This window comes from Rattus rattus, chromosome 1, assembly GCF_011064425.1.
Source record: "Rattus rattus isolate New Zealand chromosome 1, Rrattus_CSIRO_v1, whole genome shotgun sequence".
Lineage (NCBI taxonomy): Eukaryota > Metazoa > Chordata > Mammalia > Rodentia > Muridae > Rattus > Rattus rattus.
In genome coordinates, this window is record NC_046154.1 from 31,685,389 (window position 1) to 31,711,829 (window position 26,441).

General features: G+C 47.9%; 2 protein-coding genes across 3 annotated transcripts in view; both read right to left on the minus strand.

Moving 5' to 3' along the window:
- Positions 1–1,884: 1,884 nt before the first annotated feature.
- C1H1orf216 (chromosome 1 C1orf216 homolog) lies at positions 1,885–21,866 on the minus strand. 2 transcript variants are annotated; one of them, XM_032897815.1, is made up of 3 exons: positions 21,741–21,866; positions 2,617–3,511; positions 1,885–2,578 (listed from the first exon to the last, which is right to left on the minus strand). In XM_032897815.1, exons 1-2 carry the CDS (start codon positions 21,766–21,768, stop codon positions 2,826–2,828), a joined length of 714 nt encoding a protein of 237 aa, XP_032753706.1. In that variant the 5' UTR covers positions 21,769–21,866; the 3' UTR covers positions 1,885–2,578; positions 2,617–2,825. The 2 variants fall into 2 exon arrangements, with proteins under 2 accessions (XP_032753706.1, XP_032753716.1); XM_032897825.1 differs by lacking the exon at positions 21,741–21,866 and adding an exon at positions 5,488–5,879.
- The window catches only part of Clspn (claspin), a 35,022-nt gene continuing 29,166 nt past the window's right edge, over positions 20,586–26,441 (minus strand). Inside the window, exons 21-25 of the mRNA XM_032897837.1 lie at positions 25,417–25,544; positions 23,941–24,043; positions 23,271–23,353; positions 22,911–23,072; positions 20,586–21,890 (exon numbers count right to left, since the gene is read on the minus strand). Of these exons, the coding sequence (XP_032753728.1) occupies positions 21,780–21,890; positions 22,911–23,072; positions 23,271–23,353; positions 23,941–24,043; positions 25,417–25,544 (587 nt within the window). The 3' untranslated portion in view covers positions 20,586–21,779. The remainder of the gene's footprint in view (positions 21,891–22,910; positions 23,073–23,270; positions 23,354–23,940; positions 24,044–25,416; positions 25,545–26,441) is intronic.

Genomic DNA, 26,441 nt, shown 5'->3' on the forward strand with positions numbered 1-26,441 from the left:
AAATAAAGATGTTCCAATTTTTAGATCCAACTTCCTTAATGAAAAAAACAATTGCTTTTCTGTAAAAAAAGAAGAAAAAAGTTAGGCTTTGGGCTGATGAGGTGGTTCAGCAGGTGAAGGTGCTGTGTGGCCAAGGATGGCCTTGAACTCCTGAGCTTCCTGTCTCCACCTCCCAAGAGCTAGCATTACTAGATACTTATTCCTGTGCCTGAATTTTATTTTCGGAGTATTGAAGACTGAACCTGGAGCTGTGCGCATGCTAAATAAGTACTTTGCAGGCATTTTTGAATAATCCTATAAACTACAGTAGAACACAATCATCTCAATTGCCATCAACTGATACCCCAAGTCAGGCACGGTATTAAACATTACGGCTGGGGCATAGCTCATCGGGCTATGGCTATGGCTTCAGAGTGCCTGTCTCAAATATGCAGGGTTCTGGGTTCAATCTGTAGTACTACAGTAAGCTGAAATAAAACTCCATCAGTGTCACAGCCACGTAAAGACCCTGTGTTTCTGAGACAGGGCTTCTCTCCCCACCCCACCCCCACACGCAATGGTGTTTTGCTTGCATGTATGTCTATATGAGGGTGTCAGGTCTTCTGGAACTGAAGATACACAGAGTTGTGAACTGCCAGGTGGGTGCTGGGAATTGAACCAGGGTCCTCTGGAAGAGCAGCCGTGCTCTTAAACTCGGAGCCATTTTTCCAGCCCCTAGAGTTGTTCTGTGTAGCCATGGCTGTTCTGGTACTCAATGTAGACCGGGCTGGCCTCAAGCTCAGAGATCTGTCTGCCTCTGCCCACCAATTGCTGAGATTAAAGGCATGCGCTACACCCGGTATGACCCTTGGTCTTTTGCAGTCAAGGGACCCTTCGGAGCCGGGGTGTATGGTATGTGCCCTGAGAATCTGTTCAAATAGAAGTGTGACTCAGGACAAGGGCAGTCCCCAGTGGTGCTGTTACAGTAGAGGCCAAATCTTCACTGTCAGCCTGGGAGGCTCTGACACTGCTAGGCAAATTCTGATTTTTTTTTTTTTTTTTTTTTTTTTTTTTTTTTTTTTTTTTTTTTTTTTTTTTTTTTTTTTTGTCTCAGTGTCTCCCAGGCTTCCAGCACTTGGCCCCAGTTTAAAATTGGAACTCAGTGTAAAAGAGACCACCAGGCAACAGATAGAACAAAAACATATCCTCAAATGATTTAATTTCTCGCCTTAGTTTATTTATACTGGATTGGTCCAGAGGCCAGGTTCACATTCAACGTGCAAGCAGTATAAAAGTCCTCAGGGCCCACATTTCACCCACCCACTCAGGATGGAACTGTTTGGAGAGAGTACGGAAGAGTCCCCACTTTACAGATGGGGAGACTGAGGGCCAGACACAGCATCAGTGCTGTCCTTGTCACCTGCTGCCGTTCCTCCTTCGAGTCACTGCTTCACCCACTAGGATCTTGCATTACCTCAGAAGCCAGAAACAAAACAAAGAGCTCTGCGACCTTAACTATTGACCCACCCCATACACATTTATCTCCACCGCATGAAGCTTCCCTAGGGCCTGCCAATCCCCATTCCGAGGGGCCACGTATCCTAAGAGCTTCTGGAGGCTGGGCTGACCCTGTCCTCTGACCGCCTGGGAAGCTGAGCTCTGTCCTCTGGACAGTCTGATTCAGAAACATTGTCCAAGCCAACTGCACATTCACTGCTGCTAACGCCAGGCAGACAGAGCGAGGGAGCGGTGAAGAGAAGGCAGGACCCCCAACTCCCCACAGCCTTGGCCCATCTGGTCTATGACCTGCTTGCTTATACGCACAGTCCCAGTCAACAGGCTTAAATCAGTATGGCTTTCAGCCTCTCCTCCCAGTGGAGCAGGATGGGGTGTTTTGGAATTCTGTTGTTTTGTTTGGGTTCCTATTTGTGGTCCTAGCTGTCCTTGAACTTCTTTATCTCCACTCCCCCACCCCTGCCACAGCCTCCGCCACTACGCCAGTTGCCTCCCTCAAACTGTCCTGGCCAGATGCCAAAAATGTGCACAGGGCAGCCAATAAACCTGTGATCTGGGACTGGGTGTGCAGCTCAGTGCTGGGACATTTGCTTAGCGTGCACAGGGCTCTGGGCTCAATCCCTTGTACTGTAATAAGCAAAACAAACAAAAAGTAACCACCCCCCAAATAAAAACTCTTAGGAAAAAGCCAACATTAGGGACAGCTGTCTTAGAGCAAGGTCTGAGGGGAAGGGACAGGGAAGAGAGCCTGGAAAACACTAGGAGAACAGATCACCCAAAGCCCTCAGATAAGTGACAGCGACGTAGGCTTCTCTCCGGGAAGCTGTGAGACTCAGTAGCGGATAAGGCTGGGGTAGACTTTGGGAACACAGGACGGATGGATTGGACGTCTATTTACACACACCTGCTCTTAAGTCTCTGCAAATACACATGTTCCTAGCACGTGCTTCTTAGGCCAGAACTGGAACGTGTAAATCTCAACACACAGAGGGTCACTCACACCCCAACACAAGCCTGCACGTTTAAACTGATAACACATGCATACCTATCTTTTGCCTCTACATTTGGGAATATATATATATATATATATATATATATATATATATATATATATATATACACACACATTCCTGAGTACCTAGCCACACATGCACACATAAACACACATGCAACATGTAACACACACAAGTTCGTTCACACATGCCTTACATACCTGCTTACATGTTAGCACATATATATATTCACTTATGCTGACTTACACACATGCCAACTAATACATACTTACTTGTGCATAACCACACAGAAGCCTGCCAACATACTTGTGCCCACCCTCAGCCCTGGTCCTGGTGCCTGCAAGGTCCTTCCCTGTGTTGCAGACAGCGGATAAGTTCCTTCCGGTTGTCTAGGATGGTGTCAAAGCTCTCCTGCAGTCGGGCCTGCTGGTCAACCAACTGGTGCTGTAGAGCCCGGATCCACTGGAGCAGCGCCAAGCGACGGTACATCACCAAATGCACATGGTGTTTCTCCTTCTCCTGTTCCTTGTAGCGCTCCTGAGCCTGCAGCTGCTGCACGGCCTGGGCCACAGAGGGCAGAAGGGGATCCAGGGGGCTTGGACCTCGAGGGGTGCTGCAGCCAGCTTCTGCACTGCTGCTAAAGCTGCTGATGCTCAAGGAACTGCTGGCATAGCCGATGTCCTCCAGAGGAGAGCAGACGCTGCTGGCATCACTCGACTTCTCTGGTTCAGCACCAGGGATCTCTGCACCCTCCGGGGGACTGCGGACTCCAGCCTCAGGGAGCCCAGTGGCTTGGAAGACCTGGTTATCAGAGGGCGACTCAGAGGAGCTTCTTATCAGAATAGGATCCACACCATGCCAGTTCTTATTGGCATCCTTAGCGCTCTCCACGAAGTTGGAATTACTGTCTGGTTGGAGGTCCGGGTGACATACTCCAGGAGGCAGGCTCCCCAGGTACTGGGCCCCCTCTGCTAGTCCTGGCTGGATAGCAGCGAACATCTGGACTGTGAAGGAGAAGCAGAAGAATGAGTCACAGCAGGAGAGAATGGAATGACAACCTTGAGCCCAGTAACCTCCTCGTGGCTTTCACAGAGCGGGGTTTCCCTTTAAGGCTGCCCATCTCGTCATTCTACAAACTTCTCCCCAGGTCACTTCATCCTGTTACAGCTTCGAGAACCATCATGTATAAGCAACTCTCAGATCTGTGTCCAGCCCAGATTCAACCCCTACTCGACCTTGTGACCTACCGCCGGTTCTTCAAATTCTACACATCTAGACAGCTCTCCTTGCAGCGTCCTCTGGCGGGACACCCTGCTGAGTCTATCCAGTCAGATGCCTAGGAGGGCCTGGACTACTCACCCTCCTCCTATGGCCACTTCATTGTCCACATCTTGTCAAACTCTCCTTTAGCTCTGGTCATTTTGACCCAAGTGATTGTCACAGCCATTCCACTGACCCTCCTCCAACTAAAAATACAAACTTGGGTTGGAGAGAAGGCTCAGCAGTTAAATGAACTGGCTGCTCTTCCAGAGGACTCACGTCCCATTCCTAGCACCCAAGACAGGTGGTTCACAACTGCCTGTATGGCTAGCTTCATCCCAACCTCCTCTTCTGGCCAATTTGTTCACCCACATGCACGTGTGCATACACAGATATGCTAATGTTTTTTAAAAAGACGTTCAGTTAAATAACAAATTATACTTTCAAAAGGAACATATGTCTACATGTACGTAGATGTATAGATATGGACAGATATATTCCATAAGAGAACCACAAACATTTCCATGACGATTCATAACAGTAGCAAAATTACAGTTATTAAGTAGGAACAGAAGCTGGGCGGTGGTGATGTACGCCTTTAATCCCAGTGCTTGAGCCCAGAGGCAAGTGGATCTCATGAGTTCTACATCAGGCTGGTCTACAGAGAGAGCGAGTTCCAGGACAGCCAGAGCTACAGAGAGAAACCTTGTCCGGAAAAACAAAAACAAACACAAACAAACAAAAAGGAAGTAGCAATAAGTTACTACTTGGGGTCACCACAGTATGAGGAGCTGTCTTAAAGGGTCGCAGTGTTAGGAAGGTTGAGAACCTCTGCTCTAGAGCAAACCCAGCCATAGCAGGTATCAGTAGTTACCTGCAGAGAGTGACTAAGGGGCTACCGTGGGGCTCCTGTTCTTAGGAAGATAGTAATAATACCAGAAGGCGGCTACAGCAGAGACCCAGGGCTTGAAGCGCTGGTCTCTTTCTCCTCCTCCACACTAAGGAACCCCTGTCTCCTGAACCCACAATGACAAGCCTCTCTTGCAAGTCTGTCCCTTCCCCTCTAATGCTCCTGGTACATGTTCACGGGACTCAGTTTGCTCCATGCTGATTCTCTCCCTCTCTTTCTTCCCTAATAATCGCTTTTGAGTATGAACTGACAAGATGTTCCATTGACCACACGTCTATGACTGGAAGGAAGAACTGAGACCTCATGAGTGAAACATACTATTAAGTCAATCAAGCAGCCACTAGGAAGGTTCCCCTATAGGTGGCAGGGAGCCTCCCCACACCCAGCAATAGGCAGAAGTCATGGAGACTGAGGTTGGGACAGATGTTTCCACCCCTTTGGCTTGTAAGAAAAGGCCTGAAGACACCCCCAATCCCCCCCCCCCATACACACATACATACTCTATTTTAAAAATTTCCTAAATTTGGCCAGGCTTACAAAGAAAGTTGGGGTGGGGTGGGGTGGGGTGACAGTGGGGTTAAGCATCCAGGCTCAAAAAGTCAGTGAAATGAATCCAGACATCCCAAGTTCAGGATCCCCACCTCCCCCCAGCTAATCTATAGTGTAGGGGGAAGGGAGGGGACTGTAGCACGGGGATTGGCAGCCTCGCAGGGGACAGAGAGCACAGTGACCCTGATCTCTGCAGAGGCAGCTCCCCAATCCACCCTCAGGCGGCTGGGCCCCAAGCACTCCATCAGGGCCCGGACTCACGGCCTAGAGGCGCCCGCTCCTGCGGGGCTTGCTATGGTTCCTCCGGGCCTGCTCGCTGCAGGGGCTGGGGGTGGGTCCTGGACCTGCGCGTGCACGCGTGGTGGCGCGGCTGCCTGGTCCTGGTACAGCGGTCCCAGCCCCAGCCCGGACTGCGGAGTCCAGCGGCGTCTGCGCGGCTGGGCGGGGCGGCCTGACTCACGTGGGCCGGTTCGGTTCTCCGAGCAGGAACTGCCTCCTCCCGCGGCTTGACCCGAGAGCCTTCTAGGTCCGGTGTCATCTCCTAACCACTCTGGCTAGGCGCCACCGATCCATCGTTTTTCCTGCTGTAGACATAGCGACGAAATAACTCCTTCCTGGGTTTCTCAGTGGCTAGGAAATTGGCGAGGCCGCGGTGCACGTCCGGTCCTGCGGCAGCACTCGCTGCGGTCCTTTCCCTGCTCTAGCTCGGCACTTTTTCTGCCGAGCTGTTCATCCCCATTTACCCGTATTTTGGGATCCTTGCTGACTCCTAGACCTGTTTTGTTTGTTTGTTTTTAAGTCCCTTCACTGTACTGTACCTATTTGATGAAACGCACTTAGTGACAGCTATGCGGATTTTATTGTTTTGTTTGTTGTTTTGAGACAGAGTCTCATTATGAAACCCTGGCTGTCCTGGAAAGCACTACGTAGAACAAGTTGGCCTCCAACGCACAGTGAGATCCGCCTGCCTCTGCCTCCCAAGGGCTGGGATTAAAGGCGCGCTCCATCACCTGCAGCCAGTTTTAAAGATTTTATTTTTTATTTATATATGTGTGTTAGTGTCTCTGTGTGTGCGTGTGTAACTAAGAATGGAATCCCACTCCAGGTAAGTCACAGTTCTTCCTTTAGACAGGATTTCAGACTATGGCTGCAGTATCACATTTCCTGTCACGTGGAAGAAGCCTGTGTAATAGGAGAAAATGTGGCGCGCTGGAGCGGACACCCAGGAACGGAGACGAAGACACATGGCTGGCTAATGCCCCAGCCTCTGCTTCCTGAGTTTCTAGTTTTGATGCCTTCCCATGAAGTTCATATCTTGCCATATCCAACCCGAGTGGAATTTATCAAACTGGTAATCAAAAGATTCTTGAATTAATACACTAAGCGCGATGAGGTAACCCTAGATTCTGATCATTCACTGTTACTGTGTAGCCATTTACTCTGAACTGAAGCATTAGAGGGAGGGTTGTGAGATCCAGAAGATTCCCGAGGGCCCTCTTCAAGGTAGTGAGTGACCTTAAGGGTTGCTGGGGCAACAGAGACTCTTCAGTGGAGCTGCCTGCAAGTTGTGCTGGAAACTCCAGGGATGCAGACTTTGCGAGTGGTCACCTAGCTGGATTCAGGTTTTCAGTGACCTAGCTGTCTTTGAGCTTTTGATGGCCCTGTGAGTGAGCATAAGCAGCCCTGGTCGACTCATCGGTTCACCAAGGAGACTTTGATGGGACTGTTCCTTCAGTCTGACCTCACTGCCCTCTCTAGTGGAAGTGGTGCCTGCCATGTCTCCCCAGAAGGGGCCTGCCTAACACTCAGTAAGCGGTGGCAGTGTATTTGCCCTTGATAGTCAGCATCGGGACGCCGATAGGTCCTAGAATCCGCCATCATGTAGAAGGTGAAAGGGTCTGAAACATAAGGAAACCATCTCTGTGTTCCTGACTAGAAACATTCTTCCCTAAAGATGCCCAAACTTCCTGACCCACAGAACCTAGAATCTCGGAGACAACAAGCGAACTTGCAAAGTCTTCAACTGCATACGGTACCGAACCCTTCATATATACACACACACATACACACACACACACACACACACACACACACACACACACACACACACACACATATATATATATATGCGTTCTGACTTCAAAACACAAAGAATCATGAGTTAGCTGCTTGAGAAGGCAGAGGCAGGAAGATCAAGTGCGGGAGACCAGCCTGGGCAACATGGTGAAGAGATTTATATATAGCAAGGCCAGAGAGATTAAGAGCACTTGCTGTTCATACAAGATGACAATTGTTTGTTCCCAGTACCCATGTGGCAGCACACAACTGGCTGCAGTTCCAGAGGATCAGACCTCTTCTTCTGGCCTCTATGTGAACACCATGCAAGCAATCAGTCATACACATAAAGTAAAAGCAAACATAGTTTTTTTGTTTGTTTGTTTGTTTTCTTTAGGATTATAGACAGGGCTGGAGAGCGAGCTCAAAAGGAAGAGTTAGAGTGCTTGCTGATCTTGCAAAGGATGGGTTCATTTCCCAGCACACACAAGGGGGTTCATGAAATCCTTAATTCCTGCTGGAGGGCATCTGACACCCTCTCCTGGCCTCCCTGGGCATCAGGCACATATGTGACGCACGTGCTTACACACAGGCAAGCGCTCATACTCACGAAATAAAACTTAAAATTGTGCATCGATTATGATTGTTGACTCGAAGCCTGTATTAGACTCTGCATCGTGACTCCCAACCTGGGACGGCTCACTCAATAATTCCATTGTTCTCTGTAGACCAAGCTGGCCTTAAATTTGCAATTCTGCTACAGCCTCTGGAGTAGCTAGGATGGCAGATCCATGTCACCAGGCCTGGCTTCTAGCACCCTATAGAGCTGATTTGACTGAGCTTGTTGCTATACACCCTTAATCCCAGCACTTGTGAGGCAGAGGCAGATGGATCCCTGTGAGTTCAAGGCCAATCTGGTTCACAGAGCAAGTTCCAGGTCAGCTAGGGCTACACGGTGAGGCTCAGTCTCAAAAAAAGAAGCACCCCCACCCTGCCAAAAACCAAACAAAACAACAAAACAAAACAAACAAAACAAAACAAAACCCTGCCAGTTGCTTCCAAATGACTCGTAAGTCAAGTGGATTCCAATAGCACCAGACAGTTGCCCCTTGGTCAAGGGTGATGTTGGCAGGAGATATCCAGCATCATTTAAATAATGAATGCAGGGATTCTGGCTGTTCCATAATTTTCAGAAACGTGAGACTGTGGGGACAGAAAGGCTCGGGAAGCCCTGGCTGTCTATGTCTGGAGACAAAGAAAACTGCTATTCAGTCACCCGCAGCTTCTCCAGTCAGGACGCTGAGGGAATCAATCGCCCCGAACACAGGGTATCTTGGACTGTGTCCATCCCTCTCCCCGTACATGCCAGAGACACAGAAACCACAAGCTAACCAGGGCTCGGCTGAAGGGCAGGCCGTCCTGAAGACCTAGAAGTACACGTCGCGAACAGTGGCAAACAGGATGGGGACATGGCTCAGTGCACAAAGTGTCTACTTACTGCACAAGTTTGAGGACCTAAGTCTAAAGGCCAGGCAATGGCACCACGGCCCTGTAACCACTAGCACTGGGGAAGCAGAGGCAACCTGGAGCTCATTGCCTAGTTAGTGTAGCTGACATCAGCTAAGTCCAGGTTCTTGAGAGACTCAAGAAATAAGGCGCAGGTGCAGGAGAGATGGCTCAGCAGGTGAGATCACTTCTTGTTCTTGCCGAGGACTCTGGTTTAGCTCCCAGAAACTACAGCTGCCTCACAGCCATATATATCTCCAGTTCCAAAGGATCTAATGCCTTAGCAAAACACTCATACACGCAAGATAAAATAAATCTTTTTTTAAAGACGTATTTATTAATTATATATAACTACACTGTATCTGTCATCAGACACACCAGAAGAGGGCATCAGATTCCATTACATGTGGTTGCTGGGATTTGAACTCAGGACCTCTGGAAGAGCAGCTAGTGCTCTTAACCACAGAGCCATCTCTCCAGCCCGATAAAATAAGTCTTAAAAAGAACATAATCAAGTGCAGAGGAACACAGGAAGATACTCAAAGTCGATCTCTGATCTCCACGCGTGTATAAAGAGACAAACACACCCCACGTGGGCACACACAACACACGCATGCATTAGTCAAGGACAAATGACAGAGGCAAGAGAGGCCAGCAGTGAGCAGCCAGGTTCAGGCCCCAGGGTCTGGGGTATCAGACCAGGAGAAAAGAGGAGAGGAAATTCTCCAGGAAACAAGGACAAAGATGAGGGCTCCTGATGGGCGGGTGCTTTCTCAGTGTCAATGTGCCCAGGGGGAGAGGGGTGGATGGGAATCTAAGTCTCTGAGCGTCAGCAACCTTCTTCCCATCCGTCTGCTCACAAGCAGTGAGCTCAAAGTGCTCTGCTCAGAATCAAGCACAGTCTTGATGAGCTTCCTGTTTAGAAAGGCAAACAGAAAAGAGTAGAAGCCACACTTCAATAGGCCCTGCGGGCGGGCAGGGCTGCTGGAGGAGGGAATGAGCACAGGCGAGGGTGGGGAAAGCTTCCAGAGGCTACTGCTGGACACTGAGCTTGACTGAATGGAAGTCGCCAACCCACAGAGGGCCTTGGAGACAGCATGTTCCGAGAGCACTGAGAAAATGGGGTACGCCAGAGTGGTTGGAGCCCGGGGGGCGAGGCGGAGATAGGACATCAGGCTGAAAACTCAGCCCAGGAGTCAGCCTGTGACTGCAGGTTGGTAACTGGGGAAGTCCCCAACGACCGCTCTTCAGAACATTCCAGTCGTGGAGGAACATTGCTTGCGTTCACTTTCTTCTCTTTTCCTGATATCGCCTGTCTGCTTTCTCACGCAGCTTTGGGAACGTGGACAAACCATTCCGACCTTTCTACGGTAAGTAAGGCTAAGTTAATGTGCCTTTAGGAGAGTTGGAGAGAAGTTAATCGTGAACTTTATCACTTCAGCTTCAAAACACAGGCACAACACAGAAGGACCTTTGACTGAAGCCCGAGAGCCCTAGGGCAGATTAGAAGGAAGGTTGCACCCCAGAATTGGCTGTTCTTGGGAAAGGAAGGTCCAGGGAGCCTGTGACCTAGTTTTGTTCATCTCTTTCCCTCCACCTCTTAAAGGCAAAGGCCACCTTCGACTGTCTCAGAGGGACTGTGTGACTTGGGCTAAAAGGTCAGCTATTTTCTCAGATAGGAAATGACGGTGACGTAACTGTACCTCCACACCAGAAGTTGATGCTTTTTGTTTCTGTTTGTTGTCCTAGGGGCAGGAAAAAAGTGTTTAGTGTTGGGAATTAAACTCAGCCTTTCACAGGGCTGCAGAGATGGCTCAGCCATTAAGGCTAGGGTCCCAGTCAAAAACTCAGGGTCTCTTACAAGCTGGGCAGGGGCTCTTCCACTGAGCTGTGGTCCCACCCCTGTTGTTACAGGCTTCCCCAGTCTGAGACTAGAGACGTGAGCCACTAGGATGCTGGGAATCACTTTCTAGTTTCTGTGAAAAAAAAAATTATTTCTAGCTGGGGATGGTGGCACACGCCTCTAATCTCAGCACTCAGGAGGCAGAGGCAGGCAGATCTCTGAGTTCAAGGTGAGTCTGGCCTACAGAGCAAGTTCCAGGACCCAGTGATACACAGAAAAACCTTGTCTCAAAAAAAGTAACAAATACAAAATTTCCTTTTGTCTTTTATTCTTCTTTGGCAGGGTCTCACTACATAGCCCTGGCTATCCTGGAACGCACTATGTAGAACAGGCTGGCCTCAAACTCTCTATGTAGACCAGGCTGGCCTTGCACTCACAGCCATCACACATACCCTGTTTGAGATCTTCTCTCTTGATTTCTCCATCCTAAACAGTTCCTGAGAGGACACGGAGAACTTGGAAACTTTTATTTTTGTATTTTGTGGGTTTGTTTTCATTTGTTGTGCTGAGGATTGAACTGGGGACATCTTTTTTAAAGATTTATTTTATTTATTTCATGTATATGAGTACATTGTAGTTGTCTTCTGACACAATAGAAAGGGACATCAGATCCCACTACAGATGGTTGTGAGCCACCATGTGGTTGCTGGGAATTGAACTCAGGACCTCTGGAAGAGCAGTCAGTGCTCTTAACCACTGAGCCGTCTCTCCAGCCCACTGGGGACATCTTATATGCTAAACCTCTGAGCTACACATCCATACTAAAGGAAGGTGTCATTCATTCACTCACTCATTCATTCATCCTTGAGGGGAGAGGAATGAAGGCACACATGTGTGTGGGACTTAGAGGACAATTTGTAGGAGAAGCCTGTTCCACCATGGATTCTAGAGATTACATTTAGGACTTCAGTGTTGCACAAAAAAACAAAAACAAAAACAAACCCCCAAAACACAAACAAACAAACAAACAAACAAAAAACTATTACTCCATCTCTCTAGCTCTAAGACAGAGTTTCTCTGGTAGCTTTGCTGTCCTGGATCCAAGGCCTGAGGAAGGTTTTAACTTTCAGTGGGGCATAGTTTCAAACCCACTACATCACGAGAACCCAGAAAATAGATATTCTTTCTATCCCTACTCCCATGCCCCAAAAGAGAAGGAACAAGGTTGCTTGAAACCATGGAGACTCTCTGTAACACCTTCAAGTAGTGAGTATCTTCTCCCAACACCTTCTGAGAGATCAGAGAAGCCAAATCCACAGCCGGAGGTTGTGGAACAGCCTAGAGCCCACAGGAGGCATGACTAGATGAGAAAAGCGGAACAGAAGGAGGAATGAGAGAAGGGGGTGCCTGCTCATTCTCCCTAAGTACACCCCTCCCCAGCAGCTGCTTCTGTGGGCTCCATAATCCTCTTCCTTACCTCCACCCATCCTCTGGCCGCCCACCTCTCCTCCACCCACCCCATTCATCAGTAGGAGGGCACCATGTTAGTGCAGCATTTCAGAGCCTGACAGATCCTTTCTGGGTGCCCCCCACATGTAACCACTTAACCCCTAGCACAAAAGGCCATGCTGAATGGGCTTGAAGCCAGTGGCTCGTGCGGAGGGGGAGGTCTCAATAGGATTTGGGGAGCTGGGTGTATAAAGCGCTCTGCTCCAGCAACCCTCAATGGAGGAGCTGGAGTCAGGCATGTGCCGAGGGGAGGAGCCCGGCAGCTGCATCCCGCCCCTGAACAATGATTTATTCATTCTCTTGGCAAGCTCCAGGGAACGTGGAAAACAGGCTCCAGGGAACGTGGCCCCACAAATCGCCCTGGGCCTCAGATAATTCCCACCATCATCATTGAAGTTCAGAGACCTCATCCCCACCCTCAGACTTTATTGCCTTAAGTTTGAGGTTCTTCTTCCCTGTTAGGGAGGCTTCTGGAAGCCCTAGGTGGGGGGTGGGATGGGTCAGGCAGGCTCTGGTGCCCCTCTCACAGCCTGCAGAGACCCAGGTATACACCCCTCCCTAACGTAAAGAAATTGCCCGGCACATAGGGTGGCTTGGTTTAGAACTGCCAGCACAGGGTAGGGCAGTGGGAGCAGAGTGGTGAGTGGCTTAGTCTAGATAAACTAATAGGTAGTCGGAAAGCCATAAAGGGTCGCTGGATGAGGTGCAGGCTGCTGGTCAAAAGGTATTGCTCTTGCTGTCCCCACTCTTGTACCAAGTCACATTCCTGCAGAGGAACGTCTGGAAACTTTGGGGACTGAGAACCATAATAAAAATAGGTTAAGCTCTAGGTAGGCGCAGTGCCGCACACCTAGTAATCCTAGCATTTGGCAAACTGGGGCAGGAGGATGGAAAGTTTGAGGATAGCCTGGGCTCCAGGGAAAGAACCTATCAAAAAACAATAAAAATAAATAAAAGAAAATAAAGCGTCAAGTGTCAGACAAGTAGTTTATTTTGCCTGCATGTATCCACGTGCCCTATGGGAGTGCCTGATGCCCAGCTTTATAGCCGAGACCCTACCTCATAAAAACGAGTACCCTTTGGTATGGGTCAGAGGAGGGTGTTAGATCCCCTTGTACTGCAGCTATGGGTGGTTGTGAGCTGCCCTGCAGACGCCGAGATTTGAACCCGGGACCTCTGTAAGAGCATCCAAATGCTCCCAACCACTGAGCCACCTCTCTAGCCCCAAGGCCAGTAACTTCAAGAGCAAAACTATGACAAGCAAACCTGCCTTCCCGCCTCCATAGCTCATGTCACCAGAACCAGACGTTAAAACAAAATCATAATAAATAAAACAAAAAAGAAAATCAATAATGTTAGCAGAACGGGAGTGTCAGGTTGATGTGACCATCCTCAGACTGGCCCCCCGGGCCTCCGAGCTCCAAGCTTGTAATTACCTTGTCACACAGAAAACAAATCTACTGTGGGCCTTCCCAGTGAGGTGGGAGATCCCAAGCAAGAAGGTCGCCCGGTTGGGAAGGGGAGGGGACAGCAGGAAGACTGATTGATGCTCAGTGCTGGAGGTTAAGAGAGCTTGAAACAGACAAGCGAAAGCCTAGAGAGGTCACAAAGTTTTCTTCCTTCAGAAGAAGGGCAGACACACCAGGGGAGAGGATACAGTGACTAGAAGGGCTAAGGAAGGGCTCAAGCCCCTTCCCGGAAGCCTCAAGGGGGCGATTACTAAGAGGCTGCTGCCCTCTGGTGGGCATAGAAAGAACCAACACCGTCAACGCTGAAATCCCATCTTTCCTGGTGACCTCCTAGGCTAGCCTCCTCACTGGCTGAGGTTGAACTCCTCAGGGAGGAAGGTGATACTCAGAGTGGAGCATTCACTCAGGATGTTTATTAAGAAGTTCCTTTTGCATGGCGTGGCATGAGTTCTAATCCTAGAACTCAGGAGGTAGAGCCTGGGGGATCTGTAAAAATAAATGGTCTACATAGTAAAGCTCTGTCTTAAAAAGAAAAAAAAATGGCTGGAGGGGTACTATAGCAATGCCTGAGTCATGTATGGTAGTGCACGGTGCAAAGCTGAAATCCCAGTACTCTCAGAAAGCAGAGGCAGGAGGATTAAAACTTTATAGTAAGTTCCAAGCCAGCCCAGGCACCATGAGACCCTGAATCAAGCAAGCACACGAACAACCCTAGTGCCTTTGGGCCTAATCACTATCCACGAAGACAGGAAAGAAACAGGATCAGGCAAAGGGAGCTGGGTGGCAACATAAGCCTGTGGCAGTCTCAGTTCCCCAAAGGAGCTCTAAGGTGAGAATGGCTCTTCTGAGTCGTCCTGACCCGATCTGATCTGGCCATGCCTTTATACACCTATCACCACTGCAAGGGAGTTATGCTGGAAGGAGACCTGGCCTTGCAAGGTGTCCTGTGGCCGAGACAAGTCTCAAAGGGGTGAACATAGGAAGCTGTCTTCAGTGTTCCCAGAAGCTGGGTCACTAAGGCCTTCAGTGATGGCTTCACCCCACACACCACACATGCTCATCAAACGTGTTAGGGGGACTACAGGTTCAGCCTGGGCTACAAGCTCTGGGCTCCAGCTCAGCGGGACCGTGTATCAGTCCCAGTTGCCAGCCTGCTATGCTCTGAGCCTTGGGGATGCTCAAGCGAGCTTAATACTTAGACTGTGGACTCATTCACCCAGCTACCATTCACTGAGATTTCCCGGGCCGGGCCCAGAGGCAGGAGATTTCCATCTTTTCTATTTAATCCTCACAACTGTAGAGCGAGCATTAAGTCAGATTATTCAGATGAGATCAAGTTATTAAGTGGCTTTCACAGTCCAATGACACTTTAAAAAATGATACTCACAATGGGACAAGTGTTATTTCTACTGTCAAAGATTCTTCAGGCCACAAAAGGTCTTGGCTCTGTTCTGCCTGTGTGTGCTATCTGAATAAGATGGCTTGAAGTTTGCAGTCCGAGCATAGCCTCGATTGTAGCCAAGAGCTCTGTTCCACAGGCCCTAGCTTCAGCTCTTTCCTAACAGTGCTGCTTCCCAGAGGTAAGAGAGCCACAGACTGTAAAGTCCTGGCATAAGCCACCAACAGCCAAGAGGAAGCAAGGGACTGTGTCCCAGAAATCCCTCAGCGACCCATATTTCTTGCTGATCTATCTGTTCTGTAGAAGAAGACAAAGACTGGGGAAAGAAAGCCATCAGCCACTTCTGTGACAGCCCTCATGTGTTCCCATTCTTGGTTAATTAAGCTTTTCCGTCCCTGGCAGTGTGCATCTGTAAACCCAGGACTTGGGAAGCAGAGGCAGGTGTGTGAGTCTGAGGCTAGCCTGGGCTATACCATGAGACCATCTCAAAAAACAAAACCAGAGCCTTTCAGCACAACCAGGTTTCAACACGAAATAGTTTCCTCATTTAGTTTAAATTAGAAAGAGGGAGGAGGGGGTCTTTGGATATTATTATTTCTTTCTGAGAATGAATGAAGACATTCACTCAATACTTCTCTTCTCCTCCCCACTACACACCGTACACAGTACACACACACACACACACACACACACACACACACACACCGTCTTCCCTCCTGGGCTCCCAGAATCTAATTTTTCACGTTTAGAAAACCCAGATGATTTTTTGCCTGGGTCCATATGGTTTTCCAAATAACCTGTCTCTTTGATAAATAACGTAAGTTAAATTAGACAAGACAAACAAAGAGAGGGGTGAACAATCAGCTTTCCACCCCCTTCTCTCAGCCTCTGAGAAAAAGAGGGGGCTGAAAAGCCCAAAGCCCAGTCCACTCCCAACCAGGCCCCAACACTTTCGACCTTCTGGACTGGGTCCAGTGCTTCCCCAGCCTGGAGCTGGGAACAGCTCTGTCACCCCACTGCTGGCCCACCAGCCCACCAGCCATCAAAAACACCCCATGCAGGGTTTCATCTGAACATTAGCAAAGAACCCAAGTGTTCGACCCCAAAGCTTCCTCCAATCACCCTTAGGCTGTGGCTACTTCAAACTCCCTCTTCTCATTATGTACCCCACCGCAGGGAAGGACGAAATCAATACACTGAAAATGAAAAACCTTTAAGGTGAGAGAAGATGGGAAGAAAGAGGGGACTGGCGGGCCATGGATAAAACTAAGATGCTACAACTAAGGGACCAAGAGATCTGCTGCCATGTTCTCAAAAGGTCATGAGGCTGACGCCAGCTACACACAAAGCCGGGACTATTTCCCCAGTGCACTTAGAGAGTCCTGGCAATACGCATAGGCCTCCACCCTACAACTGTCAATGTCTCAGTACAGCACCAACTGCCATTGGCTGCTGGAGACCATAGAGCTTTGCTGAGGCGTGGCTTCCCCTACCCACAGTGCACCCAGCCATCAGCCCTATCCCTTCCTGAGCAGTGTGTTAGACATGCAGTGTTAAATACGTGCAGTCACGCCATATTCCATTCACCTTTAGACCAACTCAGTGAGCTGCATAAAGTTAGTGGCCACGAGCATCCTACAGTTGAAGGGAAAGTCTAGAGAGAATGATTGCAGGTCACCCAATTGTGAGCTACAGACGAGTCCCATAGTCATTTCTAGGATTCCATCCTACGCTGGAAAGCTTTTTAAGCAAGCCAGGCACGGTGGCTCACGCCAGTTACCCTGACGCTGTGGAAGCTAGGAAAGGACTGCAGTGAATTTAAAGCCAGCCAAGGCAACACAGCGAAGTCTAGGCCGGCTATATTGGGCTACACTGTAAGTTCTTACCTCAAAAACACAAAAATAGGGGGCTTGACAGACGGCTTGGTAGTTCACAGCTCCCAGGTTACACAAGTACGCACGTGTGCACAAACACACACACACACACACACACACACACACACACACACACACACACACACACACACACCATACGCCAAACAATAAAAACTGCACAAGAATAAACTTTAAAAGTACTTCTTTTTGAGACAGGGTTTCACTAAGTAGGTATGGCTGTCCTGGAACTATTATATAGATCAGGCTAGCCTCCTCATATGGAGAGATTTGCCTGCCTCTACCTGCCTAGTTCTGGCATTAAAAGCACGAGACATCACAATCTGTTAAACAGTACTTTTTAAAAGTGTGGCTAGAAATTCTGCTCTAAGCTTTCCACTAAGTCTCCCAACACTTACTGCTTAAAAATATTAATTATATGTGCCAGGCACAATGCTATCCCACAAGACAAAATAGTCTGCTTTTAAGAAACTTGCTGTCTGGGTTCGGCCCCCAGCCCAAAAAAAAAAAAAAAAAAAAAAAAAAAAGAACCCCCAAAAAAAAAAAAAAACTTGCTGTCTTAATTGACACACAGATGTAATATAAGGTCATAAAAGACCCAAAAGTTACCCAGGTTACATAACTGATGATGGTTCAAGGTGTTTCTGAGGAAAGTGGATTTAAGACAGGTGTTTTGAGAATTACACGTTAGCAAAAGTGGGAGAATGGGGAGGGAGGCGAGCCAGGACACTGGAAGGGGACTTCAGAAGGCCCTGAGGCTCAGTTTAAGAGGGAAGTGGACTGAGGCCATGAAGCAGGTTTTACCAGGCAGGGCCTGCTGGGTTCTGAGGGGTTTAAACTTTATTCTGAGTGTGATAGAAAACAGTGGAGGGTTTATTTGGTTAATTAAAAAATGCATTTGTAGACTCATTTTGTGTATGAATATGTACTGCCTGAGTTACAGAAAGGTTGTAAGCCGCCACGTGTGTGCTGAGAATCAAACCCATGAAGTAAGTGTTCTTAACTGCCGAGCCATCTCTCTAGCTCTTAGTTGGTTTTGTTTTTTTCTTTTTTTTTTTTAAAGGTTTACTTATTTATGTATATGAGCACTCTATTTGCATGTATTCCTGCATGACAGAAGAGAGATTCAGACTCAGACAGAAGAAGGTATCAGATCCCATTACCCTGTGGTTGCTGGGAATTGAACTCAGGACCCCTGGGTGAGTAGCCAGTGCTCTTAACTGCTGAGCCAACTTCTCCAGCCCTTTTTTACACAGGGTTCCACTGTTACAGCCCCCTGCAGGCTTACCTCTAACTTATGGCAATCCTCCTGCCTCTGCCTATTGAGTGCTAGGATTATAGGTATTCACTACCACACCCAGCTGTGAAAAGCTTGCTTTTGTTGCTAGGGATTGAACCCCAAGCCTTGTGACTGTTAAGCAAATATCCTGCCAATGAACACCAACCCTTCCCTGGGGAAAGGTTTAAGTTAGACCGTGCATCCTCCACACATTATGTATGTGTAAAGGTCACCTTCTGGTTGCTATGTAGATTGGCTGCAAGGGAAGCAAAAGCAGAAGTGGGGACATCAGGAGACAACTCCAGTACTCTGGTGAGGAGCTGAAACTCAGAGCACAGCACTGGCACAGAGCTGGAATGAGCGAGCCGATTCCAGATACCAGCTATAAGAAAGAACGTAGGGAAAAGTCTGAGAATGCTCTCTCTTCATTTCTCCTACCCGAGGGGCAGGGGAACAGTGATAACTATTTCTTTAAAGATTTATATTTATTATTTTAAAAGTATGTGTTAGCGTGAGTTTGTGCATAAGAGTGAATGTGCCTTGAGAGGCAAGAGGCATTGGGTGCCCCTGGAGCTGGAGTTACAGGCAACTGTGAGTCACATGACATGGATACTGGGATCTGAACTCGAGTCCCCAGGAAGAGCAGCCTCTGAGCCATTAGAAATTAAGTTTAAGTGGGTGTGGAGGCAGAGGCAGGTAGATCTCTGTGAGTTTGAGGCCAGCCTAGACTACTGAGCTAAGTTCTAGGTTAGCCAGGAACACAAAGAAATCTTGTCCCAAAACCAACAAAACCAACAACAACAAAAATATACCCAACAACAACAAAGAAAAGAAATAAAAATAATTTCAAACCAGGGAGAAGTTCACAGAGAAGTGGAGATGACAGGGGATCCTTTGGAGATCAGAGAGGCTTGGCCTCTAGAGATTTGGGGAATATAACTTGGTACTTTATAGGAAGAAACAGATTGATGCAATGTGGACTGAAGTGGTTAGATAAAATAGAGACTGCTTCACATGACTTCAATACTGCCTGCCCTACTTAGGTATACAGCAAGGAAGAGACAAAGGACCGACACTGACATACAGTGTCCCTCAGACTTAGGCTCTCGCTCCTCCTAACAGGTAATCTCCAAAATGGTGAGCTGAGTCCTACTAGGAGTCAGAAGGACAGATGGTGACGGCTCAATAGCTGGACAAACAGCATGTGGGTCAGGCAGAAACTCTTCAGTCCTGTTAAAAAGCTGGAAGCTTAGCATGACTTCTGGCACGTATACTTCCATATTGAAAAGAGACCTATGGTTAAAGACTACATTCTTTCTTCTCTAAAGTGCAGCGAGAATTTCTTGTGCACTGTCTGGAGGCACCACCTGTCAATAAAAAACTGATGGCCTATTAGCTGAGGCACAAAATGGAGGGAGAAAGGAACTCTGGGATAGAGTCAGGCATGGGAACTCTGAAGGAGACAGACACCTGAAACTGAGGAGAGGTAACTAACTATGTGGCAGATAAGGACTAGGATAAAAGGGTTAGGTAAGTTCTGAGCTGGTCGAGGAACGAGGCTAAGCTTATGGCCTAGGCATTTACTCAAACATAACCAGCCTCTGAGGCATTATTCTGGGGACCAACAGACTGGGTAGAAAAGCTTGCAAGCGCAAGCTAAAGACTACGTTCTTGGGGGCTAGCAAAAGGGCTCAGCAGGTAAAGGTACTTGCTGCCAAACCTGAGGAATGGTGGAAGGAGAAAACTAACTTTTGCAAATTATCCTCTTATTTCTACATGTGTGTCCACACACACAAACATAAATTAAATGAAATGAAGCAAGATTAAAATTAAATGCAATGTAGCAAGATAAAGAAAATAGAATGCATTTACCCAGATACTCAAAGAAAAGTAATTTATTTCCCAGATTTCTCAGGTACTGACTTTCTTCTATTTAGTGGTCAGATCTTCTTTTCACTTCTCCTAAGAGGAGCATGTGGAGAGGTTGGGAAGCCTGTTCAACCTGGGCAAGGCCCCATTTGCTCCCAAGTGAATTACCACTCGCAGGGCATGAGGAGAAAAGGGATCTGGGATCTGCTGCCTCGCTTCCCAGCTTTGCTGCCCAGGGGAGGAGGGGCCTCAGAGGAGCTTTTTATAACGCGCAGAACAGCAATAACCGTCACCTTGGATCCAGAGTAACACTGAAGCACATGGAGGTCAGCCAAGGAGAAAGGGTCTCTCAGAAGCCTCTCCTCCTCCTGAATTGAGACCACTAAGTGGGTTGTCTGGTCACTTCCTGTGGATGGAGAAGCCAGCGAAGGGCAGCCGCAGCACCCTTTATGCGGGATGCAGACTCCCTGGGAGGGATCTTACTGAAAAGCAAATCCTCTCTCAGCTCAGGCACTGACTGAAGAACGAACGCTGAAGCTGGAGAGCAAACCCTGCCCTCGGGGCAGTGAGATTTATTGAAAACTACATACATATTAAAACAGCTTTATACACATCTCTCCCATTACAAGATTACAAATGTACAACTGTGTGTTCGGTCCAAGTCAGTATCCTTATCCTGAGGATTAGAAAAAATCAAAACCAAAGAGCCCTAGCACCCAACAGAAAACCTACATGTTCGTTTCGTCAGTTGAATGGGCTGCGTTCTGTCTCTCAGTAAAAGATGGACACTGCCTCCCCCAGCCTCCCACGCTCAGCTTCCACACTCGCCCACCTCTCCCCTGCAATCGCTTTTGCAAAGCAACAACGGGAGGGAGTTGGTCTACGTTTCTGAAAGCCCAGTGGCTGGTGGAAGAAAGCGACTAATGGCGGCTCTCTGCAACGTTTTTACTAATCCTACTGGTCTGCTCCCAACATTAGTGATGAAGTAGTAAAGTGGTCTCTGAGGTCAGGCCCGAGAGCAGCAATAAATGGTGGTCGGGCTTCTGCAGAAGGGAGGAGGCTCTCCAACAGATGCTGTCAGCTGAGACTCCTCCAGTCCCAGGGACGGTCTGCTCTCCATTGATTATCCAGTGCGGATGGACACTGGGTTTAACCTTTATCTTCCTCCCACACTGCAGACAGTGAGGGACAGCCTCTTTCTCAACCAGGTACCAGCTTACGTCCTCATTTCAAAGGCGATAAAGGTTAATCAGAGATCAAGGCTAGAAGCTTACAAGACACAGAAGGACAGGACGATTCAACAGCAGGCTGTGCTTCTTGGCCTGGTTACTGGGTTACAGGTTGCGTGGCTGTGGAGGCCTCATCCCAGTGCTGGCTTTCAGTGCTTTCTGTAATTTTCTATAATGCCACACTTTCTTCCTCCAACGAACACCTCTACTTGAAAGTGGTGTCAACCCAGGAAACTGCTAGGAAGAAAATGTCAAGTGCTTAACGGAAGAAGTGAGACTTCAATTATTCTGTAAGTCGATGCTGGGAACTCTGGTGGCCAAACTAGAAAATAACTAGGAAAGAAAATGCTGTGGAGAGCTGTGTGGTGGGGAGAACAGGAAGCTCTGCTCGTAATGTGTTGGTGCTGAGGGAGGGAGAGGTCATCGGCAGAAACAGCAGTCCCACCCCTCCATGCTGGACCTACTTTGAGTACTTTCCACAGACACTGGCATCCCGGATGCTGTTAGCTTTCCAAGTATCTGAAGATGCTTCGCTTTGGTCCTGGACTGCTATCATTTGTCTTCAGCCGCTTAGGGGACGGTGACATCATTGACGATGGTCCCCTTCTTCTCACCTAGAGAGAACACAGAAGGAGTCAGGGCCAGCTCGAGACACACACAAGTGCTTTCCCTCAGTGAGTTCTTCAGGACCTCGGTTAAAGCACAGAGGACTACAGACAGACAAACAAAGATTGAAAGCAAATTTAAAAGCTAACTGCCAGGGTTGGGGGTTTAGCTCAGTGGTAGAGCGCTGCCCTAGCAAGCACAAGGCCCTGTTGGTCCCCAGCTCCGGAAAAAAAAAAAAAAAAAAAAAAAAAAGCTAACTGCCCATTGGAGCAGCAACTCCGCTATAAGTCTTGCGATGTGAAACATTCTAACACTGTAACAGCTGTTAGATAAGAATTTTTATTTCATTTTATTTTACTTTTTTGGGTGTGTGTGTGATGTATGCATGTGGTGCACGGTGCATGCCACGTCTACACACATGGAGGCTGGAGGATGGTGGGATCTCCTCCATTGCTCTCTGACTTGTTCCTTTAAGACTGTCTGTCTCTGAACAGAAAGTTGGACACTTCAGCTAGGATAGCTGGCCAGCAGCCTTTCTCTGCGAGATGTTCAGGTTATAGAATAGCACAGCCATACACGGCACACGGCTGCCATTTTATATGTGCTGATTCAGACTCATCCTCATGCTCGACGGCAAGTTCTCTTACTCGTTCAACACACACGCACAAACACCCACACCCACACCCACACCCACACACACACACACACGCACGCGCACGCACGCATGCACGCACACAGGCACGCACGCACATTTTTAAAAAATAAAACAAATATATCTGGGGACTGGAGAGATGGCTCAGCAGTTAAGGTCCTTGCAGAGGACCAGAGGCTCCGTTCCCAGCACCCACAGCTGTAATTCTAGTCCCCCAGTTCCAGGGGATCTGGTGCTGTTTTCTGGTCTCCCCAGGTACCACACACACATAGAACATGTACATACATATAGGTAAAATACAAACTAATCTTTAAAAAACAAGAAATAAATCCCCACCAATAGACTCTGCTTGGGAAGTACCACACAGCACTCCTACCTGAGGTTTAGATGAATTCTTTGCTGTCTCTGCCTTGGTGGGAGAAAGTGTATGGAAGACAAAGTTTCTTGAGTTTCGGGGAGCGCTGGGGTTGAGGTCAGACAGGGTAGCGAGTTTTTGAAGCACAGCTTTGGGCTGGTTTAGCAGGGAGCCTGTCTTCAGCTGAGGGAAGAAGAGTTACCTGATATCAAACCACAAATGCCACAAAGGAGGAGGACACCCACCCCATCTGCCTAGCCCGGTACTGAGGCATGCATTTCTACCTTGTGGAAGGACTTCCCACGTCCTGGGACACCTCCCTCTCTGGATGACAGACTGATCTACAGACCATGATGTCAGATTAACATGGTTCCAACTAACCTGGTGAGCACATCCCGCTCTGATGGTTTCAAAAGGGTTACTGAGCACAGACTTCGATTCCTGAACAGCCACGGCACGACTGGCTGGAGAGAAACAGAAAGAAGTGTTCCGGGCAAGGCTGGGTAGAATCTCTTCTATATTTAAACAAGCTAAGAAGCCTAAAGCTGACGTAATAAGAACTCTTGTTTATTTTATACTCATGACTTTATAACTACAGCAAGTGTCAGTAAGGAAACAATGAAGTGGAGCTTGTCGATTAATGATTAACAAAGACTAATGTAAGAGAAAACAGCAGTTGGTGACTGGAGTACTGTATGAGAGAAATGGTTCTGGAGTTCAATGCGCCTGTGTTCAAATGCCAGCCCTAACAACTGAGCAGATAAATCCTGGGCAACTCAGAGAGAAGCCACAATTTATCAGCCAAGCCTCAAAACTTGAGGCAAAACAGCTACATAAATGTTTACTAAGTACAATATCTACTGACCAATAGCTAAAGACCTTCTCCTCACCTCGATGGCTCCTTTAAGACAGTATTACAGAACGGCTACATTAGCTGCTACAATCCCTGACTACATTAGCTGCCACAGTCCCTGAAGGTTAGAGTTCCTTCCATGGTGCCAACACTCAAAATCCAAGCAGCCAGACCAAAAACAGAAGGAAGAGCTCTCACCATTCTTCTGCAGTGCCTTGGCTGTGACTTTCTTGGCTAGCATCATAAACTGACTGTCTTCTCCAACGTCCTCTTCTTCAGCAGCAATTTTCCCCTGCTGAGCCTGAACATGAAGATCATACAGTATTAGCCAGGTATGGTGGTACAGGCCTATTATCCCAGCACTTGGAGAGCTGAGGCAGGAGATCACCATGGTTTCCAGGCCAGTCTGGAATATATAATGACAGACTAGCTTCTGTCTCCAAAAGAAACAAAACAAACTCATGCAACATTGCAACATTAGACTACCTTTAGCTGTAGTTAGAGCACTGGCTACTCTTCCAGAGGATATGGGTCAATTCCTAGAACCCACATGGCAGCTCACAACTGTCTGTAGCTCCATTTGTAGGGAGTCTGACACCCTCTTCTGGGCTCTGCCAGCACCAGGCACACATGTGGTATACAGACATACATGTAGGCAAAACACCCATATACATACAATAAAATTAAAGGCTGGGCCTTTAATCCTTGCACTCCTGAGGCAGAGGCAGGTGGATGTCTATGAGTTTGAGGCTTCCTGGTCTAGAGTGAGTTCCAGGACAGTCAGAGATACACAAGACACTGCCTTAAAAAACAAAACAAACAAAAAACAGTAATATATACAAAAAGAAGATATACCAAAAATATAATATATACAAAAAAAAGATAGGCTGGGTTATAAAACCGTTTGTTTTCCTTTTTTTTTTTTTTTTCCCTAGATCTGAGGACCAAACCCAGGGCCTTCCTACCACTGAGTTAAATCCCCAACCCCTTGTTTTCCATTTTATAAGCTTTGCTGCATTAGATCAAAAACATAAAAGGGCTGGAGTGATGCCTGAGTGGTTAGGAGAGGAGGCTGAGTAGTTAAAATGTGCTGCTCTTCTAGAGGACCCAAGTTTGGTTCCCAGCATGCACATGGGCAGCTTATAACTGCCTGGAATTCTAGCTCCAGGGGACCCGATGCCCAACTCTGGCCCCCACAGGCACCATACTCAAATGTACCCTCCACCCCCATCCCACATCCACATACTTTAAAAAAATCATGCATTTCATAGTTTTGAGACCAGGTATCATTATGTAGTTTGGGTTGGCCTGGAACTCAGAGATCCACCTGTCTCTGCCATCCAAGTGCTGGGATTAAAGGCACGTGTCACAAGTCCCACCACTGAAATTTTTTAACATTGGACAGTTAGCCAGAGAGTTGCTTATGGTAACCTTTTCAGTGTGTGTGTGTGAGGGAAGAAAATCCCAAAATTAAAAGGAGTAAATACGGGTTAGGGATTTAGCTCAGTGGTAGAGCACTTGCCTAGCAAGCACAAGGCCCTGGGTTCAGTCCTCAGCTCTGGAAAAAAAAAGGATTAAATACATGTTGCTAAGTTTATATGGCAGGAGAAGAGGCTAAATCTTTGCCCTCCAAACTTGGCCAAAACAGGCAATTTTTCTTATTAGACTTTCTACCTGTTCCCGAAGCCACTGCTCTCGTTCAATTCGCTCCTTTCTCCACTTGGCTTCGGTCTCGTCAAGCTGTTCTTCAACCTGATCGTCATCAGAGTCTCTGCGAAACAGATCCATCTGGGAGGTGTCATCTAAAGGAAAGAGGTAAGGCGGTTAGCATTCAGTAATCCTCACAGAGGGAGTGGTCAGACACAAAACAAACGCGTATCTGCCGAACGTTGTGACATAAACCTTTCCCAGCTACAAAGGAAATCCACAGATATGGCTACCTCTACCACACACCCTGGTGTGCGGGTGGTTTTCTGTTTGTGGTTGTTTTGTGGTTTGTTCTGTTTGTGTTTTCCCCAGAAAGGGCTGCAAGTAGCCAGGTTGGCACTGAGCTTGCTATGAAGCTAAGGACAATCTTGACTCCTGGTTGTCCTCCCTCTACCTCCCAAATTTTGGGATTATATGCATGTAAGGGACAAGGTAACAGGGTTTCCTGCCTCTAAACAGATCCAGGAGGGTGTGAGCCTCCATGAGTGTCGATGGCTCCTGTGGGTGAAAGCCTTGTTTATATAACAGTGCACATATTTCCACGTTCCTCCTCTGAAAAATGTCCCCTCTGCCAAGGTGACTCCACGATAATCAGAGACAGCGTGAGTCTGGGAGACAAGGATGTGTCTATGTCTCTGCAAAATGGTGGAACACTGACCTTCAGACAGCCCTAAGGCTGTGGGACAGAACGCTGAAAACATGAGTTTGACAATATATAATTTCTCAGCTATGCAAACTATAAGGATGCAATATGAATTGTATAAGGAGCTTCACAGATCTAGAGGAACGGAGGCGGCTGCACTATGAGCCAGCTGGTCAGAAAGATACCAAGGCAGGAGATGGGCAAGAGCCCACCCAGGTAAGATTTTATGTTTATAAGGGCAGGTGGATTCCTGAGTTCGAGGTCAACCTGGGACAGAGCTAATTTAGGTCCAGGCAGGGTCAGAATGCTAATTTCAGGGTGAGATTCCACCCAGCTATCTTATTGTCTG